The 22,534-nt window shown below is 38.2% G+C and overlaps 1 protein-coding gene across 1 annotated transcript; it reads right to left on the reverse strand.

Annotated features, from left to right (window-relative positions):
• Nucleotides 1–20,462: 20,462 nt before the first annotated feature.
• Nucleotides 20,463–22,056, reverse strand: LOC110917480 (protein FAR1-RELATED SEQUENCE 5-like). The gene is made up of 4 exons (XM_022162048.1): nucleotides 21,551–22,056; nucleotides 21,083–21,341; nucleotides 20,802–20,963; nucleotides 20,463–20,729 (listed from the first exon to the last, which is right to left on the reverse strand). The coding sequence occupies exons 1-4, from the start codon at nucleotides 22,054–22,056 to the stop codon at nucleotides 20,463–20,465; spliced, it is 1,194 nt and encodes a 397-aa protein (XP_022017740.1).
• Between the last annotated feature and the right edge of the window lie 478 nt (nucleotides 22,057–22,534).

Here is a 22,534-nt window from a genome sequence, read left to right on the forward strand (position 1 = left end):
CCATACCCGACCCAATACCTGTCGGGTATATGTCGGGTAATTACCGATCGGGTGCCGGGTATACCCGCGGGTATCGGGTATATCCATTAGTTTGTTAAAAGATATACATTGGGATTTCCAAATACATTTTTTACTATTATAATTAATATATAATTTTATTTATGCAACAACTTTTATAAATTAAAATATACATTACATACATATAAGTTTTAGCATAAATTAATAATAACTTTATAATATTTATACACTTATATGTATAGGGGAAGGTTTATTTGAGAAGAAATTTAATGTGAGAAGAAAAAGAAGAAGGGGCATAATGGTAAAACATTAAATAGTTTATAACTCCTCCCATTAATTATGTTATCTCTCATTAATAGAGCAAAAATATTTTATCATACACATTTTCAAAATTTATCCTACATATATCTTACACTTACCGAAATTTACCCTACGCATATCTAAATTTATCATACACATTTAAGAATTTATCCTACACATACTAAAATTTATCCTACACATGTCGAAAATTGTCCTTCACCCTAAATTACTTTATCTACAAAGACTATATTTAAAAGTGAGTTACAAATTTAATTAGTTAGCTAATTAATTACAATTAGAAATTTACCTATATGCCCTTATTAATAACATTAAATACACATGTTAAATGAAGCAAATGGAGCATTTCTATTTGTTTAAAACTTATTCTTTTTATTCTTACAAAATTTTTCTTCTCATTTGAACCCTCCACTATATGTATATACTTCACAACATACAAAATATAAATACTATCATCAAATACATATGCTAAAAGAAAATTTATTTTTTCACATTATGAATATACTAAAATAAATCACTAATAGATAAGAGTTAATAGAAAATAAAAATATAAATTAAAAACTTCGGGTGTATGATCGGGTATATAGTTCAGGTAAACGGGTATGTGTTTTCAGGTAATCGGGTATCCCCTAATCCCATACCCGACCCTTACCCGCGAAAATTTTTAAAACTAATCTTATACCCGGCCTAATACCCGTCGGGTATCGGGTATACCCGTCCCATTTATATCGGGTTTCAGGTATACCCGTCAGGCTCGGGTATTTTTGCCATCCCTACCACTCCACCATACCCCACTGTCTGATATAGGATGAGACCCTGGTTTGATCCCGCCGTCCGGCGTCCACCCTTTTTTTGTATTCAGCTTCTATTTTCAAATATTATAAATGTCACAAATAGTCCCTGCACTATAAGTTTGTCATAATTACTAAATTTGTCCTCATTATTTGAATAAGGATTTATATCTTTAAGCAATTCAATATATATTTGTATACATTGTGGATACATATTATTTACAAATTCGTGCACATATATGTGTTTTGGAATATAATGTACATACATATTTTTGTATAAGTAACTAAGATCTCCCGATTGCAGTGATTATTTGGATCCAAGATTATAGAGAAATAAAACTCGAAAAATTTTTAAAACGGGTCGAATTTTGGGAACTCATTTTTGACGAATGTTAAACAAACGTCCTATAAAACTTATGTTTTACGACTCAAATATCAAGTGTCCTATTACGGTGTATTATAATAACACAATAATGATTAAGCATCTTATAAAGGTTAAAGTTATATGACCCTAGTGTCAAGTGTCCTATTAAGTTATGTTATAATAGAACTCTAGCGAATAAGCGTCCTATAAAACTGATGTTTTATGACTCAAATATCAGCTGTCCTATTTCAGTGTATTATAATAACACCAAAATGATTAAGCGTCCTATAAAGGTTAAAGTTATAAGACCCAAGTGTCAAGTGTCTTTTTAAGTTATATTATAATAAAACTCTAGCGAATAAGCGACCTATAAAACTAATGTTTTATGACTCAAACATCAAGTGTCCTATTATGGTGTATTATAATAACACCACAATGATTAAGTGTCCTATAAAATTTAAAGTTATAAGACCTAAGTGTCAAGTGTTCTATTAAGTTAAGTTCTAATATGACTTCGACTAAAAAGGGTCCTATAACACTGAACATTTATGACTTAACTACAACGTGTCCTATTAAGTTATGTTATAATAGGACTCCAGATGATCAAGTGTCCTAATACAGTACCACATAATGGGACACTAACATTTAAATTTCTTATAAAGTACTTTATTAGGATCTACATTTTAAGTGTCCTATTAAATTATATGATAATAGGACCCCAAAAAATCATCCATCCTATTAAACAGTTTTTTAGGACACCGGTTTAGTAGAGTATATTATAAAAGGACTCCAAAAGTTCATTAGTCCTATTAAATAGTTTTTTAGGACCCTCTTTTACAAGCGTCCCACAGAAAAGGTCCTAAAAAACCATTTTTGTTGTAGTGCGTAAACCTCTAAAATTCGAGGTAGGTAACAAAGTGCTACTTAAGGTGTCACCTTAGAAAGGGGTGATGCGATTTGGCAAGAAACGCAAATTAAGCCCAAGATACATAGGACCATTCGAGATCATCGAATGTGTCGGAACAGTGGCTTACAAGTAAAACTTGCCTGAAGAACTTAGTGGAATTCATAATGTGTTCCACATCTGCAATCTATAGAAGTGTGCCATGTCACATAAGGATGTGCATATAGATGAGAGCTTAAAATTCGTTGAAAAACCTTTGTCGATCGAGGATCGGCAGGTTAAGAAGCTTCGAAGGAAGTACGTGCCGATTGTGAAGGTTAAATGGGATGCCCGTAGAGGTCCCGAATACACGTGGGAGGTTGAATCCACAATGAAACAGAAGTACCCTCATTTATTTCAGTAAATCTCGAGGTCAATATTTCTTTTAAGGGGGTGAGGATGTAATACCACGTAAAATCACGACCATTATAATAAAGACACGTGTCATGAGCTTTAAACGCGTAAGGAATTATTTCCGAGGGACTAAAATTATCAAACAATGTAAATATGTTAATAAAAGGGATCCAAAGTGTCAACATGCCATTCTTGTGCCTCTGATTGACCTCACACGACGTTCGTATTCTTTAACGAATAATTTATCGAACTTAGAAAGTCGTTTGTGCACAAAATAAGGATCTTATGAAATATAGGGGTTAAAAGTGTCAACATGTTGAAAGTAACCTCTGAGTGACCTTTTAACAATCCCAAGAACATTGTAATAATTATATATTTTGATCTCAAGAATGTTGGATATAAAATTTGTGGAACTTCGAAGAAAACAAGACTTTTCGGGTGATCGTACAACTAACCGGGAGCTTAACGGAGTTAGTTTATGACCCAAGGTCCTTAAAAGTTAACTATGGGGGTCCAAAATGCAATAAATGGAAGTTATATAAAGTTCAAATGGACTAGGGAATGAAATTGCAAAGTCTACAAAGTTTTTACCGGAATTAGCCATCTACGCGGCCCACGTAGACTTCTATTAAGTCATACGCGGCCCGCGTCTGACTGCCAGATGCAGAAAAAATAGATAGCTGCATGTACAGCCAGTTGCACCGCCTTAGAAAGCTTGTTTTCGGTTTCAGGGACTGAGCCAACAGTATTACATGCATAGGGGACACCTGGAATCATCAGAAATCATTTGTAGGCTTGTGTGGAATGATCTTGTGAAGTATATTTGGCTATATAAGCACTCTTGTTTGCTAGTTCATTTGTTCATTCATAAAAATCTTTCAAACTCATTCTCTGGGGTCCCTTGGAGCTCTAAGAAGTTTTCATCAGTTCCAAATTCGTGCTAAGAGTCCTTGTAAGCATTCTTAGCTCCTTAAGTTCAAGTTTTATTAGTTTAACGACCATAAGTCAAAGCCATCGTAATTAAACTTTGACATAGTGATTAATCACTAATGGTCCAGCCATTATTCAAATTGAAAGTGGTTATGAGTTGGTAATTATGTGGGTAATAAGACTTTAAAAGGGCACCCCGTGATTATCACTCTAACTTGGTCAATTGTCGGGTCAAACTTAATATTAAAAAGTCAACAGAAAGCTATTTTTGCAAATAAACTCATAATTGATAATGTAGAGGTTATAAAACATGTTTTAACACTAAAATAACTTGGTAAATAATGTAAGAACATGTCTAAGCATGTTCAACCCGACAATTCTGAGATTAGGCTCGGTTCGGAACCGAAAGTCGAAAAAGAAGACTTTTGCTTTGACTTTCAGTTCTGACCCGATTTAGCTTGTTTTAGATATGCCTTAAGGTTCCTTTAGGACCATATTGTAAGTTAGTAAAACTCTCTGAGGTTATACTACATGGTTCCTTATTTATCCGATTCATTTTCATGTTTCCGTTAATTGCTTAAATGTTGACAATTATGCCCTTTTGATATTAAAACGAGATTTTTGATAATTGAGAGGACAAAAACCTTTATTACTGATTTATAAACATGTCCTAAAAATTTGACATTAGTTTGAGGTTAAAATTAGGAGTTATGCTCAATATCGTAAATTGAAGCCTTTTTATTAATTAAACGGCATTTTTGGCATAAAACCTGTTTAAACCCGAATTTTGACACCAAACCTTTTACCCACTGATGTAATATAATATTTTGGGATTTTTGAAGATTTTTATTAATTTTTAAACTGATCATAACATGGGGTTCTTGCTTTGATTCGGAAATTGACGGTTATACCCTTTTTGCTAATAAAATGAGTTTTACATAACATTTTGATACCAAACCTTTTGCTACTGATTTTATATATTAAATAAAATATGTTAAGCCTTCTGGACTGATAAAAATCTCAGCTTTCCTTATATAACCTGAAAATCGCCTAAAACCGACTTTTTACGCAATTTAAACGCATAGTATGGGTTAAAACTATTTTTAACACATAAGATTTATTACCTACTGATATTATAAGTAAATTTTTATACTTTAATAGTAAGCAAAAGTTTTGAACTCAGATTTCCAAATTTGACCTTTAAAGCTTATGTGAAATGACCAAAATGCCCCTACGGTGCATAGTTTGGTTATAAATGATAAATTTCACATATATGCAATACCTTACTGATATGACTTGCAAAAATAAATATTTTTACTGATCATTTTAGACCAGAACCTCATATTGATATTTAACCTCTTTTATAATCTTTAAAATGACCAAAATACCCCTACGAGGCTTAAATTGATTTTAAATCCGTTTTGGGCATAATGGAAGGTATCCTACTGATATCACAACATATTTAAGGCATATTAACTTGTGAAACCTATACATGACTCTTTTGGTTAACCGTTATGTGTTTTTCGCGTTCGGTACGGTTTATGTGACTAGTTTGCATAAATTGACCGAAACGGGTCAAACCGTATCATTTTTGCTTCAAAATCTAGAATTTGTTTAGTTTACCCATATTATACAAATCTTCATACTTGTCGGGTCTAAATCACATTCTAATCCGATCTTCGCTTAATCTTGCGTTTTGAACCGTAAATCTTTCTTTAAAACTAACCGGTCTAAATTTAAACTTAAGTAAGACCCGTTAGGAACCTAATAGGTTATTAAAACCTCCGTTCCAGATTTAGGAGCCCAGTAAAAGATATTTGCACTTGCTGATTTTATACGGCTGAGATAAATTTGTATATTTTGCTCAGGTAAATACTTTTAACTTATTTTCCCTTATACGGGCTTGGGGTACGGTATATAAAATACCGCTTGGTCGGGTATTGAATTTTTAATCATATTGAGGTTAAATCATTGAGATAACCCGTTTAATCTGTTTTGTTTGTTTTAAGCCTTTGGGGGGTTAATGACCATGTCTTGGATATCCTCGGCTCATTCATTGAAATGGCCACGACTTAAGCAACGGGTGTAGGCATACACCTGCCGATGCGTATGTAAAATAATATGCCCGCTTGTTCAAGAATAACTCGCCGTGGGTTATATTATGTGGCGTGTCTATTAATCTTTAACCCGGGCTACTAAGCGTATAACAAAAATATAATTCTTTTACAAGATTATTTTTTTTAAATAATTATCCCAAGTTATAAAAGATTTTTGGTGCCTTGTGCATTTAAATCAATTTTCTTAAATATTTTCAAAAGAGTCGGTTAATTGTATTACCAGTGTAAACTGACGTATTTTCTAAAAGGTTATGAGCAGGTACTATGCGAAATAGGCTGGCTACTCCTGAGTGAATATATAAAGATTCTTGCAAGCTTTATCACTTTAAAATCTGTTGAACAATATTTCCTTTATTTTGATCTGCCTGTGGATCCTTTTACATTCTGTTTGTAATACTTATGTTACTTTCATTCGGTTTGTAATATTATTACTTTTAGACTTCCGTTGTGCATTAAACTGTGATAAATTGACTATGATGATATCAACTACGTCACGATACTCCCCACCGGGCCCACTGGTAATACGTGGAAATATCGGGGTGTGACACTTATTTTTAAGACTGCTTCAGTCTTTTCTATCCAACGTAAAACTGCAACGGCCCCTTCATTGCCCGAGAATTCCATTGGTTTACAAGACCAGAATTCTTTGTAAAAACAACCATAAGACATGGTTCTTCTTTTTTTGGGAATGGGCACTTGAAGTATGGGTCCATTGTTTACGCTGTGTTCAGGTTCAGTGGGTCGTTTACTATCACGTTTACATTTATTATCTGCTTCCTTAACCGTTTTGATAATATATGGCATTGCATCTATTATCCCTTGTGCCACTATGTGTTGGATAGCACTGTTGTCCACCTGGTTTCCATTATTATTGTTGTTCGGGTTATTGTTAGTCTGGTTTTCCTGGTTCACTTCGATGTCCATCTGAATTTTAAACATTTGCCAATTATTAATATCACAAGATAGTATTTAAGGCAAATAATCACACAGCACACATATTGATCAAAAGCGTCGAACATTGCGACTTACTCTTTCTTATATATTATGCATCTAATACAAACTGGAATTTAATATTACAATATTAATATGCATCATTAACCACGAAGTGGTCTATACTACAACATATATAGTATTATTATATTTTTTTCATACACATATATTATATTTATTTATTATTATATTATTATTACTATCACCATTACTGATATGGGTTCATCCAGAACTCCATATTACGCTCGTCGTACTTCCAGACGAGTCGTTCTCCGATCTGCCTTATCCTGTAACTATTTTCTAAAATCTCTTCACCAAAGGTTCGGAATTCTTGCGCATTCTCTGCACTCATTGGGGGTGAAGGTGCTGGTACTGGATCTAGGTACTGTGGCATGGGTTCTTCATGGGGATATGGATTCTCTAGGATTTCCCTAATGTATTCATCATTATCATAATATGGATCTAGAGGATCCAGACCTGGGTAAGCAGCTAGATTCGGCATGGGTTCTTCTGATATTGGGTAGCGTTGCTGATAATCCCTATGATCATCAAACCACGGGTCGTAGTCTGGGTCTAAGGGATTGGGTGCTGATACTCTAGGTATCTCAGTTGGGTCAAAGGCTGGTGCTGGGATTTGGTTTTCTAGGTTGACTTCAATCTCCATTGGTTGTGTGGGAAACAAGGGTAATGGTTGGGGTGCTATGAGTTGCTCCAGGTTTGGGTCGGCAGCTGTGGTTGCTAAGATATGAAAATTTGCTAAACTCCTATTAAGCATATCTTGGGTGTGAGCATCTGTTTCTCTCTTAGCGGTTGCTAGAACTCGCTGCTGTTGTAACCTTTTCATTATCTTCCTACGCTCATGCGCTCCTCTACTAAACCATCCTCTCTTTTTAGGAGGGAATGGCTCTTCAGACTGAGCCTTAAACACGAATATCCCATCTTCATTGTCAGCTGAATACCCTGAGAGGGTAGGCTGTGAAGAGGTGCCTTCGCTCCTAGGTGAGCTGGATAACTGACGATAGGCGTCGGAGGGTCCTTGATCGCTCATACTGTAAACTAACAAATAGTCAAATAACACACAACAATAAAATACAGATATGCACGTATTTCCTTAATTAATTTCCTAACAATTTGAATAATATCTTGGTGTCAGCAGAACACTTCTGTGGCTGAATCGGTGGCTTAGCTCTGATACCACCTTCTGTCGCAACCCCCGTCTCCTAATTACCACGGAACGGGTGGCCGCAGCCATTTTCAGTGGTATTGGTGTTTATCATTTTGGCAACGGAAATTACATTAGGACCGTAGTTAGGAAATATTTTATCAGAGTAAAATACCACGCTTTTAATATATTAAACACATGGGAAAATCCCAAGTTTCAAGTACACACATTTTTATAGGGTTAAACCCTATTTTATTTAAATAAACATCTCTTTATTTTAGGTAACTTTATAGCCACTTTTTCAAGCCTTCAGTGCTGTCCAGCTGGCTTCTATCTGGCTTTCACATTTTGTTACCTGAAACACGTTTAAAAACATTTTGTCAGTGGAAAATACTGGTGAGTGAATCCCAGTTTAATCAAGATAGGTTTTATCAGTCTACAGCATTGAGGGCAGTCGCGCAATTACATTTGTTTCCATCTACTTTAATTACCACCCACGGTACTGTAAACCGGACTTGTGGTCATGTTACTACTCACAGTGTAGTAACAAATTTTGTATACAAAACCCCAACATACCGACGATAATTGTAGCATACAAATACTTAATCACTGTTTAATATAATGTTAATCATATGAGGTTTTATAAAAACAGTTTGCAAAAAGGAGATTACTCACATTGCTGTCTTAGGGTTTTCCTTAAGGATTTCCTGGTGATTATCTATTAATTACACAAATGTACACGTGTTAGTATAATAACCCAATATTTACATTAGTAATACCTTCCCCGAGACGGCATTCCAACGACTACGTCGGGCAGAACCACGACAGCCGTTACGGAACCCTGGATCAATCGGGCAGCGTATCTAATACATAACCGGGGTTATGATACTTACAACGAGGCAGAACTTCGTTATTTAGGGGGTATTATGCCCGAAAAGCACTTTAACTATATAGAAATTCGAGAGAAAGAAAGAAAATGAGAGAATTCGACTGAAGGCCGATGCCCTCAATTTATAGGGCCTAATTTTACGTCCCTTGCGCCCCGCGTAAGATGAAGCGGGGGCTTACGCGGCCCCTGACCTAGGGTGGGTAGGCCCTAGCTAATCCGGGTCAGCACATCAGGCTCGCCACGATTGTGCCACGTGGCGACTTCGGGTGAGGCCTCGTAGCTGGGCTGTCGCGCCCCGCATAGGCCGAAGGGTAATCCTTCGCGGCCCGCCACAGCCATTAAAATTTTGATTTTTGTTTTATTCTTAATTATATATGGTATTCTGGGCTGTAGGTCCCTTTTCTCGGAGGATCGAGAACAACCTAAACCTTGTTATACTAACCCACTAGCGAGTGCGGAATCCAAGCTAGTAGGCAAACCGGGATGAAGCAAGTAGAGAAATACGCACACAAGATTTCACCGATTAACACCACTGTATTAATACGTATGAAGATTTACGGTTACAAGCACAAGGTTTACAATCTGTTTGCAAACTCTCTAAAGTGTGTGTGTGTGTTTTCCAGCAGAGTTTCACTAACTCTCTATGTGTGCATCTACATAACACTAACACACTGCATGGGTATTTATACCCATACATAGCAGGTCTTGGTCGAAGGATTGATAGATGGTCCGAAGGATCATCTATCGATGACAGGGAGCTCGAACGATCAGCATGGACATCGAAGGATCATCCTTCGATGTCTAATGGTCGAACCATATCTTTCGAGCACCTCGAAGGATGATGTGTATCCTTCGAGGCTATCCTTCGATCCAGACAAACATCATGTTGTCCAAGTCAAACTAGGAGGATAGTTTACTTGGTCAACTTACAGACTGACTTAGGACATCGTTTTTATACAGACCGAATACAGACAAAGTACAGACACAAGTGCACCAACAAACTCCCCCTTGGCTGTAGCTTTGTCTTGATCTTGTCTTGATCTTCTATAGATGTAGACCCGTCTTGAACTTCGATGGTCTTTGGTCTTCGAGTTTCCAAAACTCTGATGTCCTTTCAAGTCTACATTGTCGGAGGATCTTCAAAGTCTTCACGTCTTGAAGGCAGAGAGTGTATCAACAAACTACCCGTATCATTCAGGAAGTGTGTTGACAAACTCCCCCTTAAAATAAGCTCCCCCTTGAGTTATGCTCGTGAAATACTTTAACTTTATGAAGTGAGATCCTTGTGGTGTTGAGGATGGTCAGCGGCTACTCGATCATCTTCATCAGTTGAGTGCCTTCACATTGTGTCTTCATCCCGAAGCTTGTCATCGACCATGTTCTCCTAGCCTTTAGAATCTGCACAAGCAAGAAATCTAAACGCGTAATGAGAACAACTGCTTGGAATAGTTAGTATAACCAAGAGACACACGAATGACCATGTCATAATCAAACACCGTCCGACAGTTTGAAAGTTTAATAAATTTGTCAATTTAAGTCTTTAACTTTCAAAACATGCAAATTTCGACCGTTTATGAAGATTTAGTCAGTTTGGTTTTCGTTCAGGTTTCAGGTAACGAAGACTCGAGCTCCAACATCGTACGATCGAAAATAAAGTAGAAAGAAAATCTTTTTGGCTTTTATAAAGTTTATATTAAAACACACCTAAAATCTTTTTGGTATTTTTGAAAGTAAAAGACAACAATTTAAAATCCTTTGAGTGTTATCAAACGACATCACCGCTAATGTCGTGCTGATATGCACCAAACGACGAAACTGTTTAAAAAGAAAACAATAAAAGTTAAGCAGTAACTAAATAAATATATACAAACATTCTTTTTGCGAGTTTCGAGGGTAAGAGAATCATATCAGTGTACGGTCATGCCAAAACACTCTTGTTGTTCAGTTAGTTAATATTCAGATAAGCATCCTATAACAATTATCGGTATTGTTGTCCACTTAAACTCAACTTATCAGATGTAATCATGGCGAGGGGATACGTTAAGGTATGATTTATACTTACCGACCGGTGTTCATCCACATCACGACACATTCCCGTATCAAGGTATGCACGAGAGTTCATCTTACCGGTGAGTATACCGATTATCATCTGTTTGACCGTATAAATTGTGAGATACTCACTTATTTTGATTTGAAAAACAAGCTCTATGTGATATAATCACTTATTGATGAGGAACTTGATTTTCATATGCATGAGGGCACAGGTGCAAGTCCGTGAACAGGTCAGTACTTCCGTACAGCAGAGAGACGAACTTGACACCCGGATAACTGTGATATTTTATCACTTATTTGATTTGGACATGTGATTGTTTATCACTTATTGAGGTCGAATGCAGTATGTAAGATGTACACGTATGTATAGTATCATGGAAGATCTAGACTTGCGTCCCCGTTATTTTTCGGTAAAAGATACAACCATGATACCCAGATGATAAGCAGCATAAAGACCGAATATCTCAGAACCTCGGCAATCTATCAAACGAAATTTCGGTACTAAGACCATATGCCAATGAATGGTTCCCACCTGGTCTTCAGTCGATTAAGATTTATATCACCCTGCACACTTTAAAATGATTGTGAGCCTACCGATACATCTTATATAGAGCTGCTTATCGTTTTGCATTTAAGGTTTAAAGAGGTTAGGATAGACCACTGATGTACTATCATTTTCTCTTTTGCTCTCCAGGAAACTCATTTTTGATTTTCTATTGTTTTTGTGTTTTTGAAATTTTTCGATGTTTTTGTATTTTCCGATTTTTGGATTTACTCCCCCTAAAATCAACAAACTAAGATAAATTTAAAAACACAAAGATATTTACAAAAATGATTTTCCGATGTTGGTTTTACTCTTGCTTGACCTTAATGCCATTTACCAATAATAAGAAGTCAAATCTAGATTTGTCAAAAGCTTTGGTAAATAAGTCGGCACGTTGGTCATCGGTGTGGACCTTAACAACATCGATTAGCCTTTTCTCAAAGCAATCACGTATGAAGTGATATTTGATTTCGATGTGTTTGGTCTTTGAATGCTGCACAGGATTTTTAGTGATATCTAAAGCAGCAGAATTATCAACGTATATAGGAGTAGTTAGGAATTCAAAACCGTAGTCCCGCAATTGTTGTTGGATCCAAAGAACTTGTGAGCAACAACTTGAGGCAGCAATGTATTCAGCTTCGCATGTTGATGTAGGGACACACGTCTGCTTCTTGCACTGCCAGGTGACTAGGCGATTTCCTAAAAACTGACATCCAGCCGTTGTGGATTTGCCGTCGATTTTACATCCGCCAAAATCAGAATCACTGAATGCGACCAAGTCAAAGTTATTATCCCTAGGATACCACAGACCGGTGTCTGGATAAGCCTTCAAATAACGAAAAATCCTTTTGACAGCTGCAAGATGTGAGGCCTTCGGATTAACTTGATATCTGGCAAGCAGGCATGTTGGGTACATTATATCTGGCCTTGATGCTGTGAGATACATAAGGGATCCGATCATCGCGCGATAGTATGAGGGGCTAACAGGTTCACCCTTCAAGTCAGGAGTTATTCCGTGATTAGTTGGCAGTGGGGTACCAATGGGCGTTGCATCGGACATCTGGAACCGGCTCAAGATGTCTCCAACATATTTAGTCTGATGGATGAATATCCCAGACTCCGTTTGTTGCACTTGTAGGCCCAAAAAGAAATTCATTTCCCCCATAGCACTCATCTCGAACTTATCCTGCATGATGCGCTCGAAATTCCTACACAAAACATCATTAGTAGAACCAAAAATAATATCATCAACATATACCTGTACCAGAAGAAGATCTCCATCTTGTTCTTTGATGAAGAGAGTACAATCGATAAGACCTCTTCGAAAACCGTTCTCCAGCAGATATGTAGATAAGGTTGCATACCAAGCTCGTGGCGCTTGATGAAGACCATAGAGAGCTTTGTTGAGCAACCAAACCCGATCGGGATGAACAGGATCTTCAAAACCTGGAGGCTGTTCGACATATACCTCTTCTTCAACCACACCATGTAAGAATGCACTTTTGACGTCCATCTGGTAAACCTTGAATCCTTTGAATGAGGCATAAGCCAGAAAGATCCGAATAGCTTCCAGACGTGCAACTGGTGCATAGACTTCGTTGTAGTCGATTCCCTCTATCTGACGAAAACCTTGAACGACTAAACGAGCTTTGTTCCGAATAACCACTCCACGGTCGTCTTTCTTGCATTTGAAGACCCATCGAGTGCCAATCTTCTTGTAGTTCTCAGGTTTTTCAACAAGCTTCCAAACACCCAGCTTGTGAAATTGCTGTAGTTCTTCCTGCATGGCTTCAACCCAAGCACTGTCTTTCAAAGCTTCTTTCCACGACTTTGGTTCTTCTTGTGACACGTAACACGCGAAGGACCAGTCATTTTGTTGACCAGATTCTCTTATTGCTGAATACAAACCAGCATTCCGGTTGTTTCTCAGCTGATTACGCGTCTGTACACCGCGATGGACATCTCCTATGATATTCTGCTGGGGATGGGTATCGTGAATCCTCATTTCAGGATTATCTGGCACACGAGCGTTGATACCCAAATTATTCAGATTAAGATCAACAACCAACTCCACACCAGGAATGTGGGTAGAGGTGGATGCATTCCCTTCAGCAGTATCTATATTCTGCGTATGAGGTGTGTCTACAGAAGCACCTTGAACAGGAGCAGCTGGAGCTGAAGATCCTTCGGCTGCATCATCATATTCATCATCTTCAGAAGAGTCATTATAATCAGCAGCATCTTCATAAACCTCATTTTGAACCATATTGTTGACTGACGTAGAAGCTTGAGGGTCAACAACAATAGGTCTAACCAATGGCGAGACAGCAGCGTTGTCACTTTCCAATAACATCCGAGCCGCTGCTGATTCTTCATCAAAGGTTGGCAGATTGAAGGAGTCAAAAAGCCCATCATAATCGAACATCCACGGATCACCCGGAGCCCTAACAGGACTCGTGTACCTTTGAACCCTAACTTCGCTCCATAGCTCAATCTTCTTGGTAGCTAGATTCCAAACACGAAAATTCGGAGTAGCATATCCAAGGAAGAAACCCTCGATAGCTCTTGCACCAAACTTTCCATCCGGCTCAATCATAGTACAAGGAGCACCAAACGGTTCAAGGTAAGAAAGATCTGGTTTCCTTCTCTGAAGGAGTTCGAAACAAGTCTTGCCATGTCTCTTAACTGTAAGAACTCTGTTCAACGTGTAGCAAGCAGCCGATACAGCCTCTCCCCAGAATTGAATAGGGAGTTCCGACTCTACTAACATTGTTCTTGCAGTTTCAATAATAGTTCGATTCTTCCTCTCAGCGACACCATTTTGTTGTGGAGTATAACGAGAACTGTACTCATGAAGAATGCCTTTAGAAGTACAAAACTCATCCATAACTTGATTCTTGAATTCAGTTCCATTGTCGCTTCGGATCCTTTTCACTTTCAACGTATAGAGATTTTCCAACATTGTAAGAAGATCCTTGAGGATGCCAGGAGTTTCACTCTTGTGTGCCATAAAAGATACCCAAGAAAATCTAGAGTAGTCATCAGTAACTACTAAACAATAAGCATCACCAAACGTTGTCTTGTGCTTCATAGGTCCAAAAAGGTCCATATGAAGACGTTCGAGAGGCATGCTGACAGTGTTGATTTTCTTCAAAGGGTGAGACTTCTTTGTTTGCTTCCCCTTTTGGCACGAGACACAGATATCTTGTAGATGAAAACTTCTTACAGGCACACCATTCACAAGATTATTTTTCACCAAATGGTTCATTTTCCTCAAGTGAATGTGTCCCATTCTTCTGTGCCAAGATATAGACTCCTTTTCTGTGGCTTTTGAGACAAAACAAGTAACTTGTGCAGATGTTGTAATCGCCTGGCTCATGTCGAGAATATAAAGATCATTAACTCTCGGAGCTGATAAGAGAATCCATTCTTGTGGAATTTTGAATCCAGGTTTCAGCACATAGCAGCCAGCATCATCAAAAATCACTGAGAACTTTTTATCGCAGATTTGCGACACACTGAGAAGATTGTGATCAATTTGCTTCACATAATTGATCTTATCAAAGCACACGATACCATTGGAGATACTTCCTTCTCCAGTGATGTACCCGCCTTTATCACCCGCAAAAGCAACATACCCTCCTCTAATATTTCTCACGTCATACAGGAGCCGTAAGTCGCCAGTCATGTGCCTGGATGCTCCACTATCAACAATCCAATGACTATTAATAGTTCCTCCTAGAACATCCTGCACATGTCAAATAAACACATCAGTTGAGAATGGGGACCCAAGCCTTAGTGGTCTTGGGTCGTCCCTTGGCATCACGATACGTAAGCTCTATCTCTTGATGGTTTTCAAGAACAACTGCTCCCCCTGAATTGTCACCCGACTTAGGTAACCAAGTTTGTCTTTGCCTACCAGTTTTTGAAGATTCTGGTTTTACAGGTTGTGACACTCTTGGTTCCTTTTGAACTGTTTTAACTTCAGATTTTAAAGCTTTTTCAACAGTTTTTATGTTATTACGTCGTTGTTTAGTTTCTTGTTCTTTTACAGTTCGTTTATCTTGTTTAGGTGAAACTGACCGACGTTGAGGGTGAACTGCTTCAGGTGGAGCCTTTTCAACCAACTTCTTCTTTGGAGCATTTGGGCAATTTCTGATAATGTGCCCAATTTCTCCACATTTGAAACAAGTTCTCCTTTCAACAGACTTAGGAGAACTTGATCGACTACCAGATGTTGAGCTTGTAGAACCTGAGGTACTTGCTTTTTCATCACACCCGTTTGTGTGTTGGGTGTAATTGTTATCACTGTTTCGTTTCAAAATCTTGACTTGTTGTACAAAATCAGTGTTTGATTTGTTTTCAAAAGTCTCAATTTTATCTGTACCTTTTGATGCTACAAACTTAACATCTTTTCCTTTCTTCATGTAACGAGCTCCTTTTGTTTCAACTTTAGCCTTTGGCTTTGGAGCTCGTTGTGGTTGTTTACCCTTAGAAGCAGTAGGTTGTCGAGTGGTTGGAGAATTTTGATTACCAAATTGTTTCCTAATCTCAGCCTTAGGAATTGGATCACATTGTGTTACCACAATTCCCGGAAGTGTTTTTCCCAAAAATTTGTTTGTATTGTCTTCAAAGACTTTGTCAATCAAAGATTTATTTACATTTTTAATTGGAAAAACATGATCTGAGTAGATTTTATTATCTCCAACCAAAGTGTACAACACATTACTGCTTTTAACAGTAGACACACCTGTCTCATCAACCTTGACAGGATCAATCACTTGCTCCTTAACAGATGGAACATCAGGAGTATCAGGATCACAAAGGATGTGATTCTCAATGGGAATGACAACTCCTTTCATCTTGTTAAGTGAGTTATCCTGTTCACTCACATCCACTTCTGGTTCATCATCCGATGACTCACAGTCCTCGATGATTGGAGGACTTTGTTTCATGGATGTTGAAGCTTCCTGTTGCTCTGTGGATGTATTTTCAGAATTCTCCGGTTTGAACCCTAAGCCAGTAGAAAATTCCTCAAAGTTCAAAGGCACACTGGGTTCATACCGGGGCATTTCCTCTTCATCGGGCATCTTGGTATAGTTGTCCATCAAAGGGGGTGGACACGCCTTATACCCTACACCTTTCACGTTACCTTTCAGTTGTTGAACGTCTATGATGTGATCAAGCACAAATCGGGAGTTAGAATAACTATCCAATTTCTGTTTGATCGCATCATGCTTGCATTGGGCAATGGCTAATTGCTTCTTAGTTTCTTCCACAAGATTAATGTATTCGTTTATACTTACTTGTTTGTGGTAAACTACTTTGTTAACCTCGGACACATTTTTCTTTAATGTTTCTATTACAGATTTAAATTCTTTTTCATTCCGGGTTAAAGCCATGTTTGCCTCTTGGCATTTTGACAGTTCAATAACCAAATTCTGATTATGACTATGAAGCGTTTCTGATTCAAGCTTCATATCTGCACATGATTTACAAATACTAGGAGCAGGAGGTTCAGAAGTTACCTGACTAGTAGAGGCTGAACCATTTGCCATAAAGGCAGTTTGAAAAGAAAAAGCTCCATCTTCAGAGAATAGCTTTTCCATTTCCATTGATGTAGCAGCAGCCTTCCTAATCAGAATTGATTTCTGACATTTAAGCTCATCAGCTTCATTCAGTAGCTCCTGTATATCATCATCTCCTTCTTCATTCACATCAGGCTCTGAGTGATTATCCCCAGAAACAGAGCCTTCTTCATCCGAACTGCCCGAATAACCAGAACTGTCATCGCTCCCAGAAGATTCTTCTTTCTGAACCTGCTCGATGACCTTAGCATACAATGCAGTTCCACTTCCTTGATCACCTTCACCAAACTGAACTGACCAGTCACATCCTTCATCAGCTTGAACAGCCAAAGCCCGATTGTGATTGGTAGCTCCAGGCTGTCCCTGATTGTTATTCACTGCCACCATCCTCCGTTCACGGTTTTCTTGTTGGGCATTCACAGTCGTCTGGTTTCTGAAAGGGTTGTGATTGCCGTGTTTTGTTGGTCGAGTGCACTCACGTTTAAAGTGCCCTTTCTCGCCACAGTTAAAGCACGTGACGGCATTAATATCAAACCCATACTTCATGTTTTTCTTTCCTTCCAACGAAGTTCTTCCAGTTCGTGCCATGAAATCTTTTGCCCTTCTAACCGCACTAGCAAAAGCCCATTTAATATCCATCAACTCCATTTCTTCCTTGTCGATCTGATCATAATCTTCATTGGTCATGTTGATGTTTCCAAGCTGACCAGCTACCAAACCACAGTAAGCACTGACCATGGTGTTGATAATTTCCATATGTTCCTTAGCAACTTCAATACTAAGGTGTGAAAGATTTGAGTTGTCGACTCGGATTGTGTGATGACTTTGGGGTTGAGGTTGAGGATTGCTTGTATAGTGAGCTTGCTGTTGTTGTTGTTGAGGTTGTGGTTGTGGCTGTGTTGGAACAGGAATATAAGACCTCAGATCGAATTGAGGTTGTGGTGGAGCAGCTGTTGATTGAGGAAATGGAAAGGAACTCGTATTGGACACAAAAGCAGTTTGAAGCTTCGGTTGCTGAACAGAACTAGAACTAGCTGAAGGACCAAAACCAGGCAAATACATTTCTGTATTCTGAGGAGCTGGAGCACGCCTTGCTTTCCTAATTTCTTCATCATTTTTATGTTCCAGCTTCTGAATGAACTCATAGATGTTAATCTCATCTAGAGCTTTAGTATGCTTCAACAACTCAATAAACGAACTCCATTTTGGGGGTAGGGCGTCAGCAAACCTATTCACCATGTCTTGTTGAGTAGCTGCCACCCCATAAGCACACATTTCACTAATCAAATGATAGAAACGTGTGGTCATATCATTCAGAGTCTCGTTTTCCAAAAACTGAAAGGATTCAAACTCTTTCTTCAACAAATCATGCCGAGATTTTCGAGCAGCTGCATTGCCTTCTCCTCTAGCAACTAAGGCATCCCACAATGCTTTCGTGGTCTTGCAATATGAAAACTGATGGTAGATGTCTTTGTTGAGTGCTTGAGTAAGTGTTGCATAGGCCTTTTTCTCCAATTCATAAGCCTTCTTGTCATTTTCAAGCATGTTGGCGTAACCTTCTGAAGTGGATACTCTACTTTCAAGACTTTCATTGAATGCATTGACAAAACACATCCAAAGGTCGGTGCTTTGTCCTTGAACATATGTGTGAAAGCGGCCTTTCCATGACGGAAAATCGTTCATGTGGTTCAGCTTTGGTGGACGATTGCTACTGCCTGCTTCACTCTCACTAATCAGAAGGTTCTGAAGACTTTGACTTTGATTGGATACCAAAGCCCATTGACATGAACTTATTGATTGTTGTTGTTTAGGAATGGCTCTCGTCATATATTCAGCCATCGACATCTGTTTCAGATCTGGTTGTGGATCCGTACTCCAATCCCAAGGACTTGTGCAACTCATTTTGATCAAAAATTAACAAGTAACCTACACACCACAAACTGTTAACAACAAACAGACAACAATTGAAAGATACAATCTGATCGAAAGATCAAGACTTGTTCGAAGGATCAACAGTGATCGAAAGATTACTGTTGAGTTTCGAGCAAAGTCTTCGAAAGATTCTCAATGAAAGATCCTTATCTTTCGACTGATTATCACGAAAGATTCACAGTTCGAAAGATCTTATCTTTCGAATTCTGATCTCGAAGGATTCACAATGAAAGATCCTTATCTTTCGAGATGAGTCCTTATCTTTCGGACACTATCTTTCGAAAAGATTCCAACGACGAAGGATACTTCTCAGACTTCGAAAGACTACTCGAAGGATGCTAATCTTTCGAGCTGTCTCCAATCGAAAGATGATCTTTCGAAATCGAAAGATATCCTTCGAAAGCTTACTGACACACTGACACAAAAGGACAGGTTGGTGGAAAAGGTGATGTGTTGATGTACCAACTTTCGGCAGAAAGGATGGTTCTGCAACAACTTTTCACCAAACAATTGACTTTCAAAAATTTTTGCCAAAATAAGCAACCTTATCTTCAAGAACTGGTCACCGGAAACACACCGGAGATATGGCCGGAAAAATCAAGGTTTCACAAACACGATTTTTATGTTACCCAAACCGACCCCGAACACTCCCGATAGGTTTAGTAGCCGTTTTTCAGTTTCAAAATGCAAGGAAACTACCAAAAACGAGTGCTAAACCAAGTGTTCAAACACACCAAGAACTCGAACAACCCGGTTTTAAACAAGGTAAAGAGCGAGGCTCTGATACCACTTGTAGGTCCCTTTTCTCGGAGGATCGAGAACAACCTAAACCTTGTTATACTAACCCACTAGCGAGTGCGGAATCCAAGCTAGTAGGCAAACCGGGATGAAGCAAGTAGAGAAATACGCACACAAGATTTCACCGATTAACACCACTGTATTAATACGTATGAAGATTTACGGTTACAAGCACAAGGTTTACAATCTGTTTGCAAACTCTCTAAAGTGTGTGTGTGTGTTTTCCAGCAGAGTTTCACTAACTCTCTATGTGTGCATCTACATAACACTAACACACTGCATGGGTATTTATACCCATACATAGCAGGTCTTGGTCGAAGGATTGATAGATGGTCCGAAGGATCATCTATCGATGACAGGGAGCTCGAACGATCAGCATGGACATCGAAGGATCATCCTTCGATGTCTAATGGTCGAACCATATCTTTCGAGCACCTCGAAGGATGATGTGTATCCTTCGAGGCTATCCTTCGATCCAGACAAACATCATGTTGTCCAAGTCAAACTAGGAGGATAGTTTACTTGGTCAACTTACAGACTGACTTAGGACATCGTTTTTATACAGACCGAATACAGACAAAGTACAGACACAAGTGCACCAACATGGGCTCGGTTTTCCCATATGGGGTGTGTTTTAGGACATGTAGGGATATTTTAAATATGTTAGGGGTATCAAAAATTATTTAGGAGGGTTGTTATAATTTTGGTGTCCATCGGCAGACATTCGGTAATAGTTCCATATATCTCTGTTTGCTGATCAAAGAATATAGACCTGGTGTATATCTTAGCAGCGTCTTTTCCCAAAGTAGTTTTTCTCCATTCATCAGGCTCAGTATATCTTGAAATATGATCATTCTTTCTGTGATTGAACCTTTGGATATCCATTGCACCGTCAAAATGACTCATAAACTCTACAAGAGTGAGTTGTGAATTTGCCACCTGGCAAAAAAAAAATGATTCTCGCTCTCTGATCTCGAAGTTGTTCGCATGAGTCCAGACATGGGCTCATGCCGGTAAAAAGCCGGGAATCCACATGTATCTCATCGCAAACATATCATCAATCCATTTATTTTGTGTGAGACCATACTCAATCATCAGTAACTTCCACTGTCTCTCAAATTCTCCAGGCTCAATGGAATCAGTCCATACAATATCGCACATCCTCCTTTTAAGCTAATCATTATTGCACAACTCGTGTCCAACCTATACAGATAAATGGTTTTTATCTCAGCCTATAATGAAATCTATATTATAAAAAAAACGCTAACGAAAGACAATATAGCATGCTATACCTTATTTGCCACTTTTTTCATTATGTGCAGCATGCACAATTTGTGTCTACTGGTAGTAAAAACCTCCTCAATAGCATGTTTCATCGCAGGGTCTTGGTCCGTCACTACAACCTTTGGTTGCCGTCCAAATGACTTTACGAATGAATTGAGAAGCCATTTATAAGAGTCAATGCTCTCTGATGCCAACAACCTAGCTCCAAGGGTTACATTTCGACAGTGGTTGTCAATCCCAGTGAACGGAACAAACACCATCTTGTACCTGGAATTCCATATAATTAGAGATTTAGTACACATGCGAAGTACACATTGTAACATGCGAAATAGATAAAACATAACATGCGAAATATACAGTATAACATAAATATATTCATCACCTAATCTTCAATGTATATTAACATGCGATATTGCAAGTTTATGAAACCATATAACATGCGAAAAAAATTAAAAACAATTTTATGTAACACTTACTTGTTTGTCTTGAAAGTTGCATCGAACGATATCACATCCCCGAACTCCATAAAGTTACGCTTGCATAACCCATCGGCCCAGAACAAACCAGTTAACCGTTTGTCCTCATCCACAGAATATTCAAACGAAAAATCAACTAAAAACTGTTTTTTGTCGGTCAACCTATTGATCACCATGTCAGCGTCATATTCTCCTATATAGCTGTTAATTCGAGTCCTAAAGTTTTTACAATCATCGACCGTGGCGCCAACATTCTCGAAACCACCGTAACATTTCCTCAATAACATATGAAAAGCTTTGACAGGGCCAAGGTTTAGAGTGCCTAGTTCCCATATCATCTCCTCCTGGACATCTGACAATTGTCTGTACGCTGGCAGCATATGAATATCGTGTGGACATACAAACTTATGATTGTGGCCATTAACGAATCTCTTTACTGTATATGATCTACCATCCACCATGCAAATCATAAGTTGAGCTTTGCACCCAGTTCTAATGGTCCCCATGTTCCTTGATTTGAATGGCGTTTTTTGACTTCGAATAAGCATCGTTAATAAACAATGGCTTATGTCCCTCTTTAGAATAATCAAACTACTTAGTTTTGGTTATACCACCACTGTGTACTTCACCACCTTTCCGAATAGAAAAACCAGCTAACTTAGCATATGTTTAGTAAAACACGTATGCTTGTTCGATAGAGGTAAACTGCATTACAACGAAAGGAGTAGCTGATGGTTCAACCTCCGGAGTGTACAGCCTTCCATCTACATAAATCAAATAAAAAAAAGGAAAACACATGCGATTTATCGGACTAGTAACATGCGATATATTAAAACTCCATAATTTCATCATAAGAACAACAACACATGCGAAATACCAGACTCATAACATGCGAAAATAACCATTTTGATAAATATGTTTTACACATGCAATTTATGATATCAAACATGCGAAATCAGCATTTAGAATAAACATCACATGCGA

This window comes from Helianthus annuus, chromosome 1 (genome assembly GCF_002127325.2).
Source record: "Helianthus annuus cultivar XRQ/B chromosome 1, HanXRQr2.0-SUNRISE, whole genome shotgun sequence".
NCBI classification, from domain to species: Eukaryota; Viridiplantae; Streptophyta; class Magnoliopsida; order Asterales; family Asteraceae; genus Helianthus; species Helianthus annuus.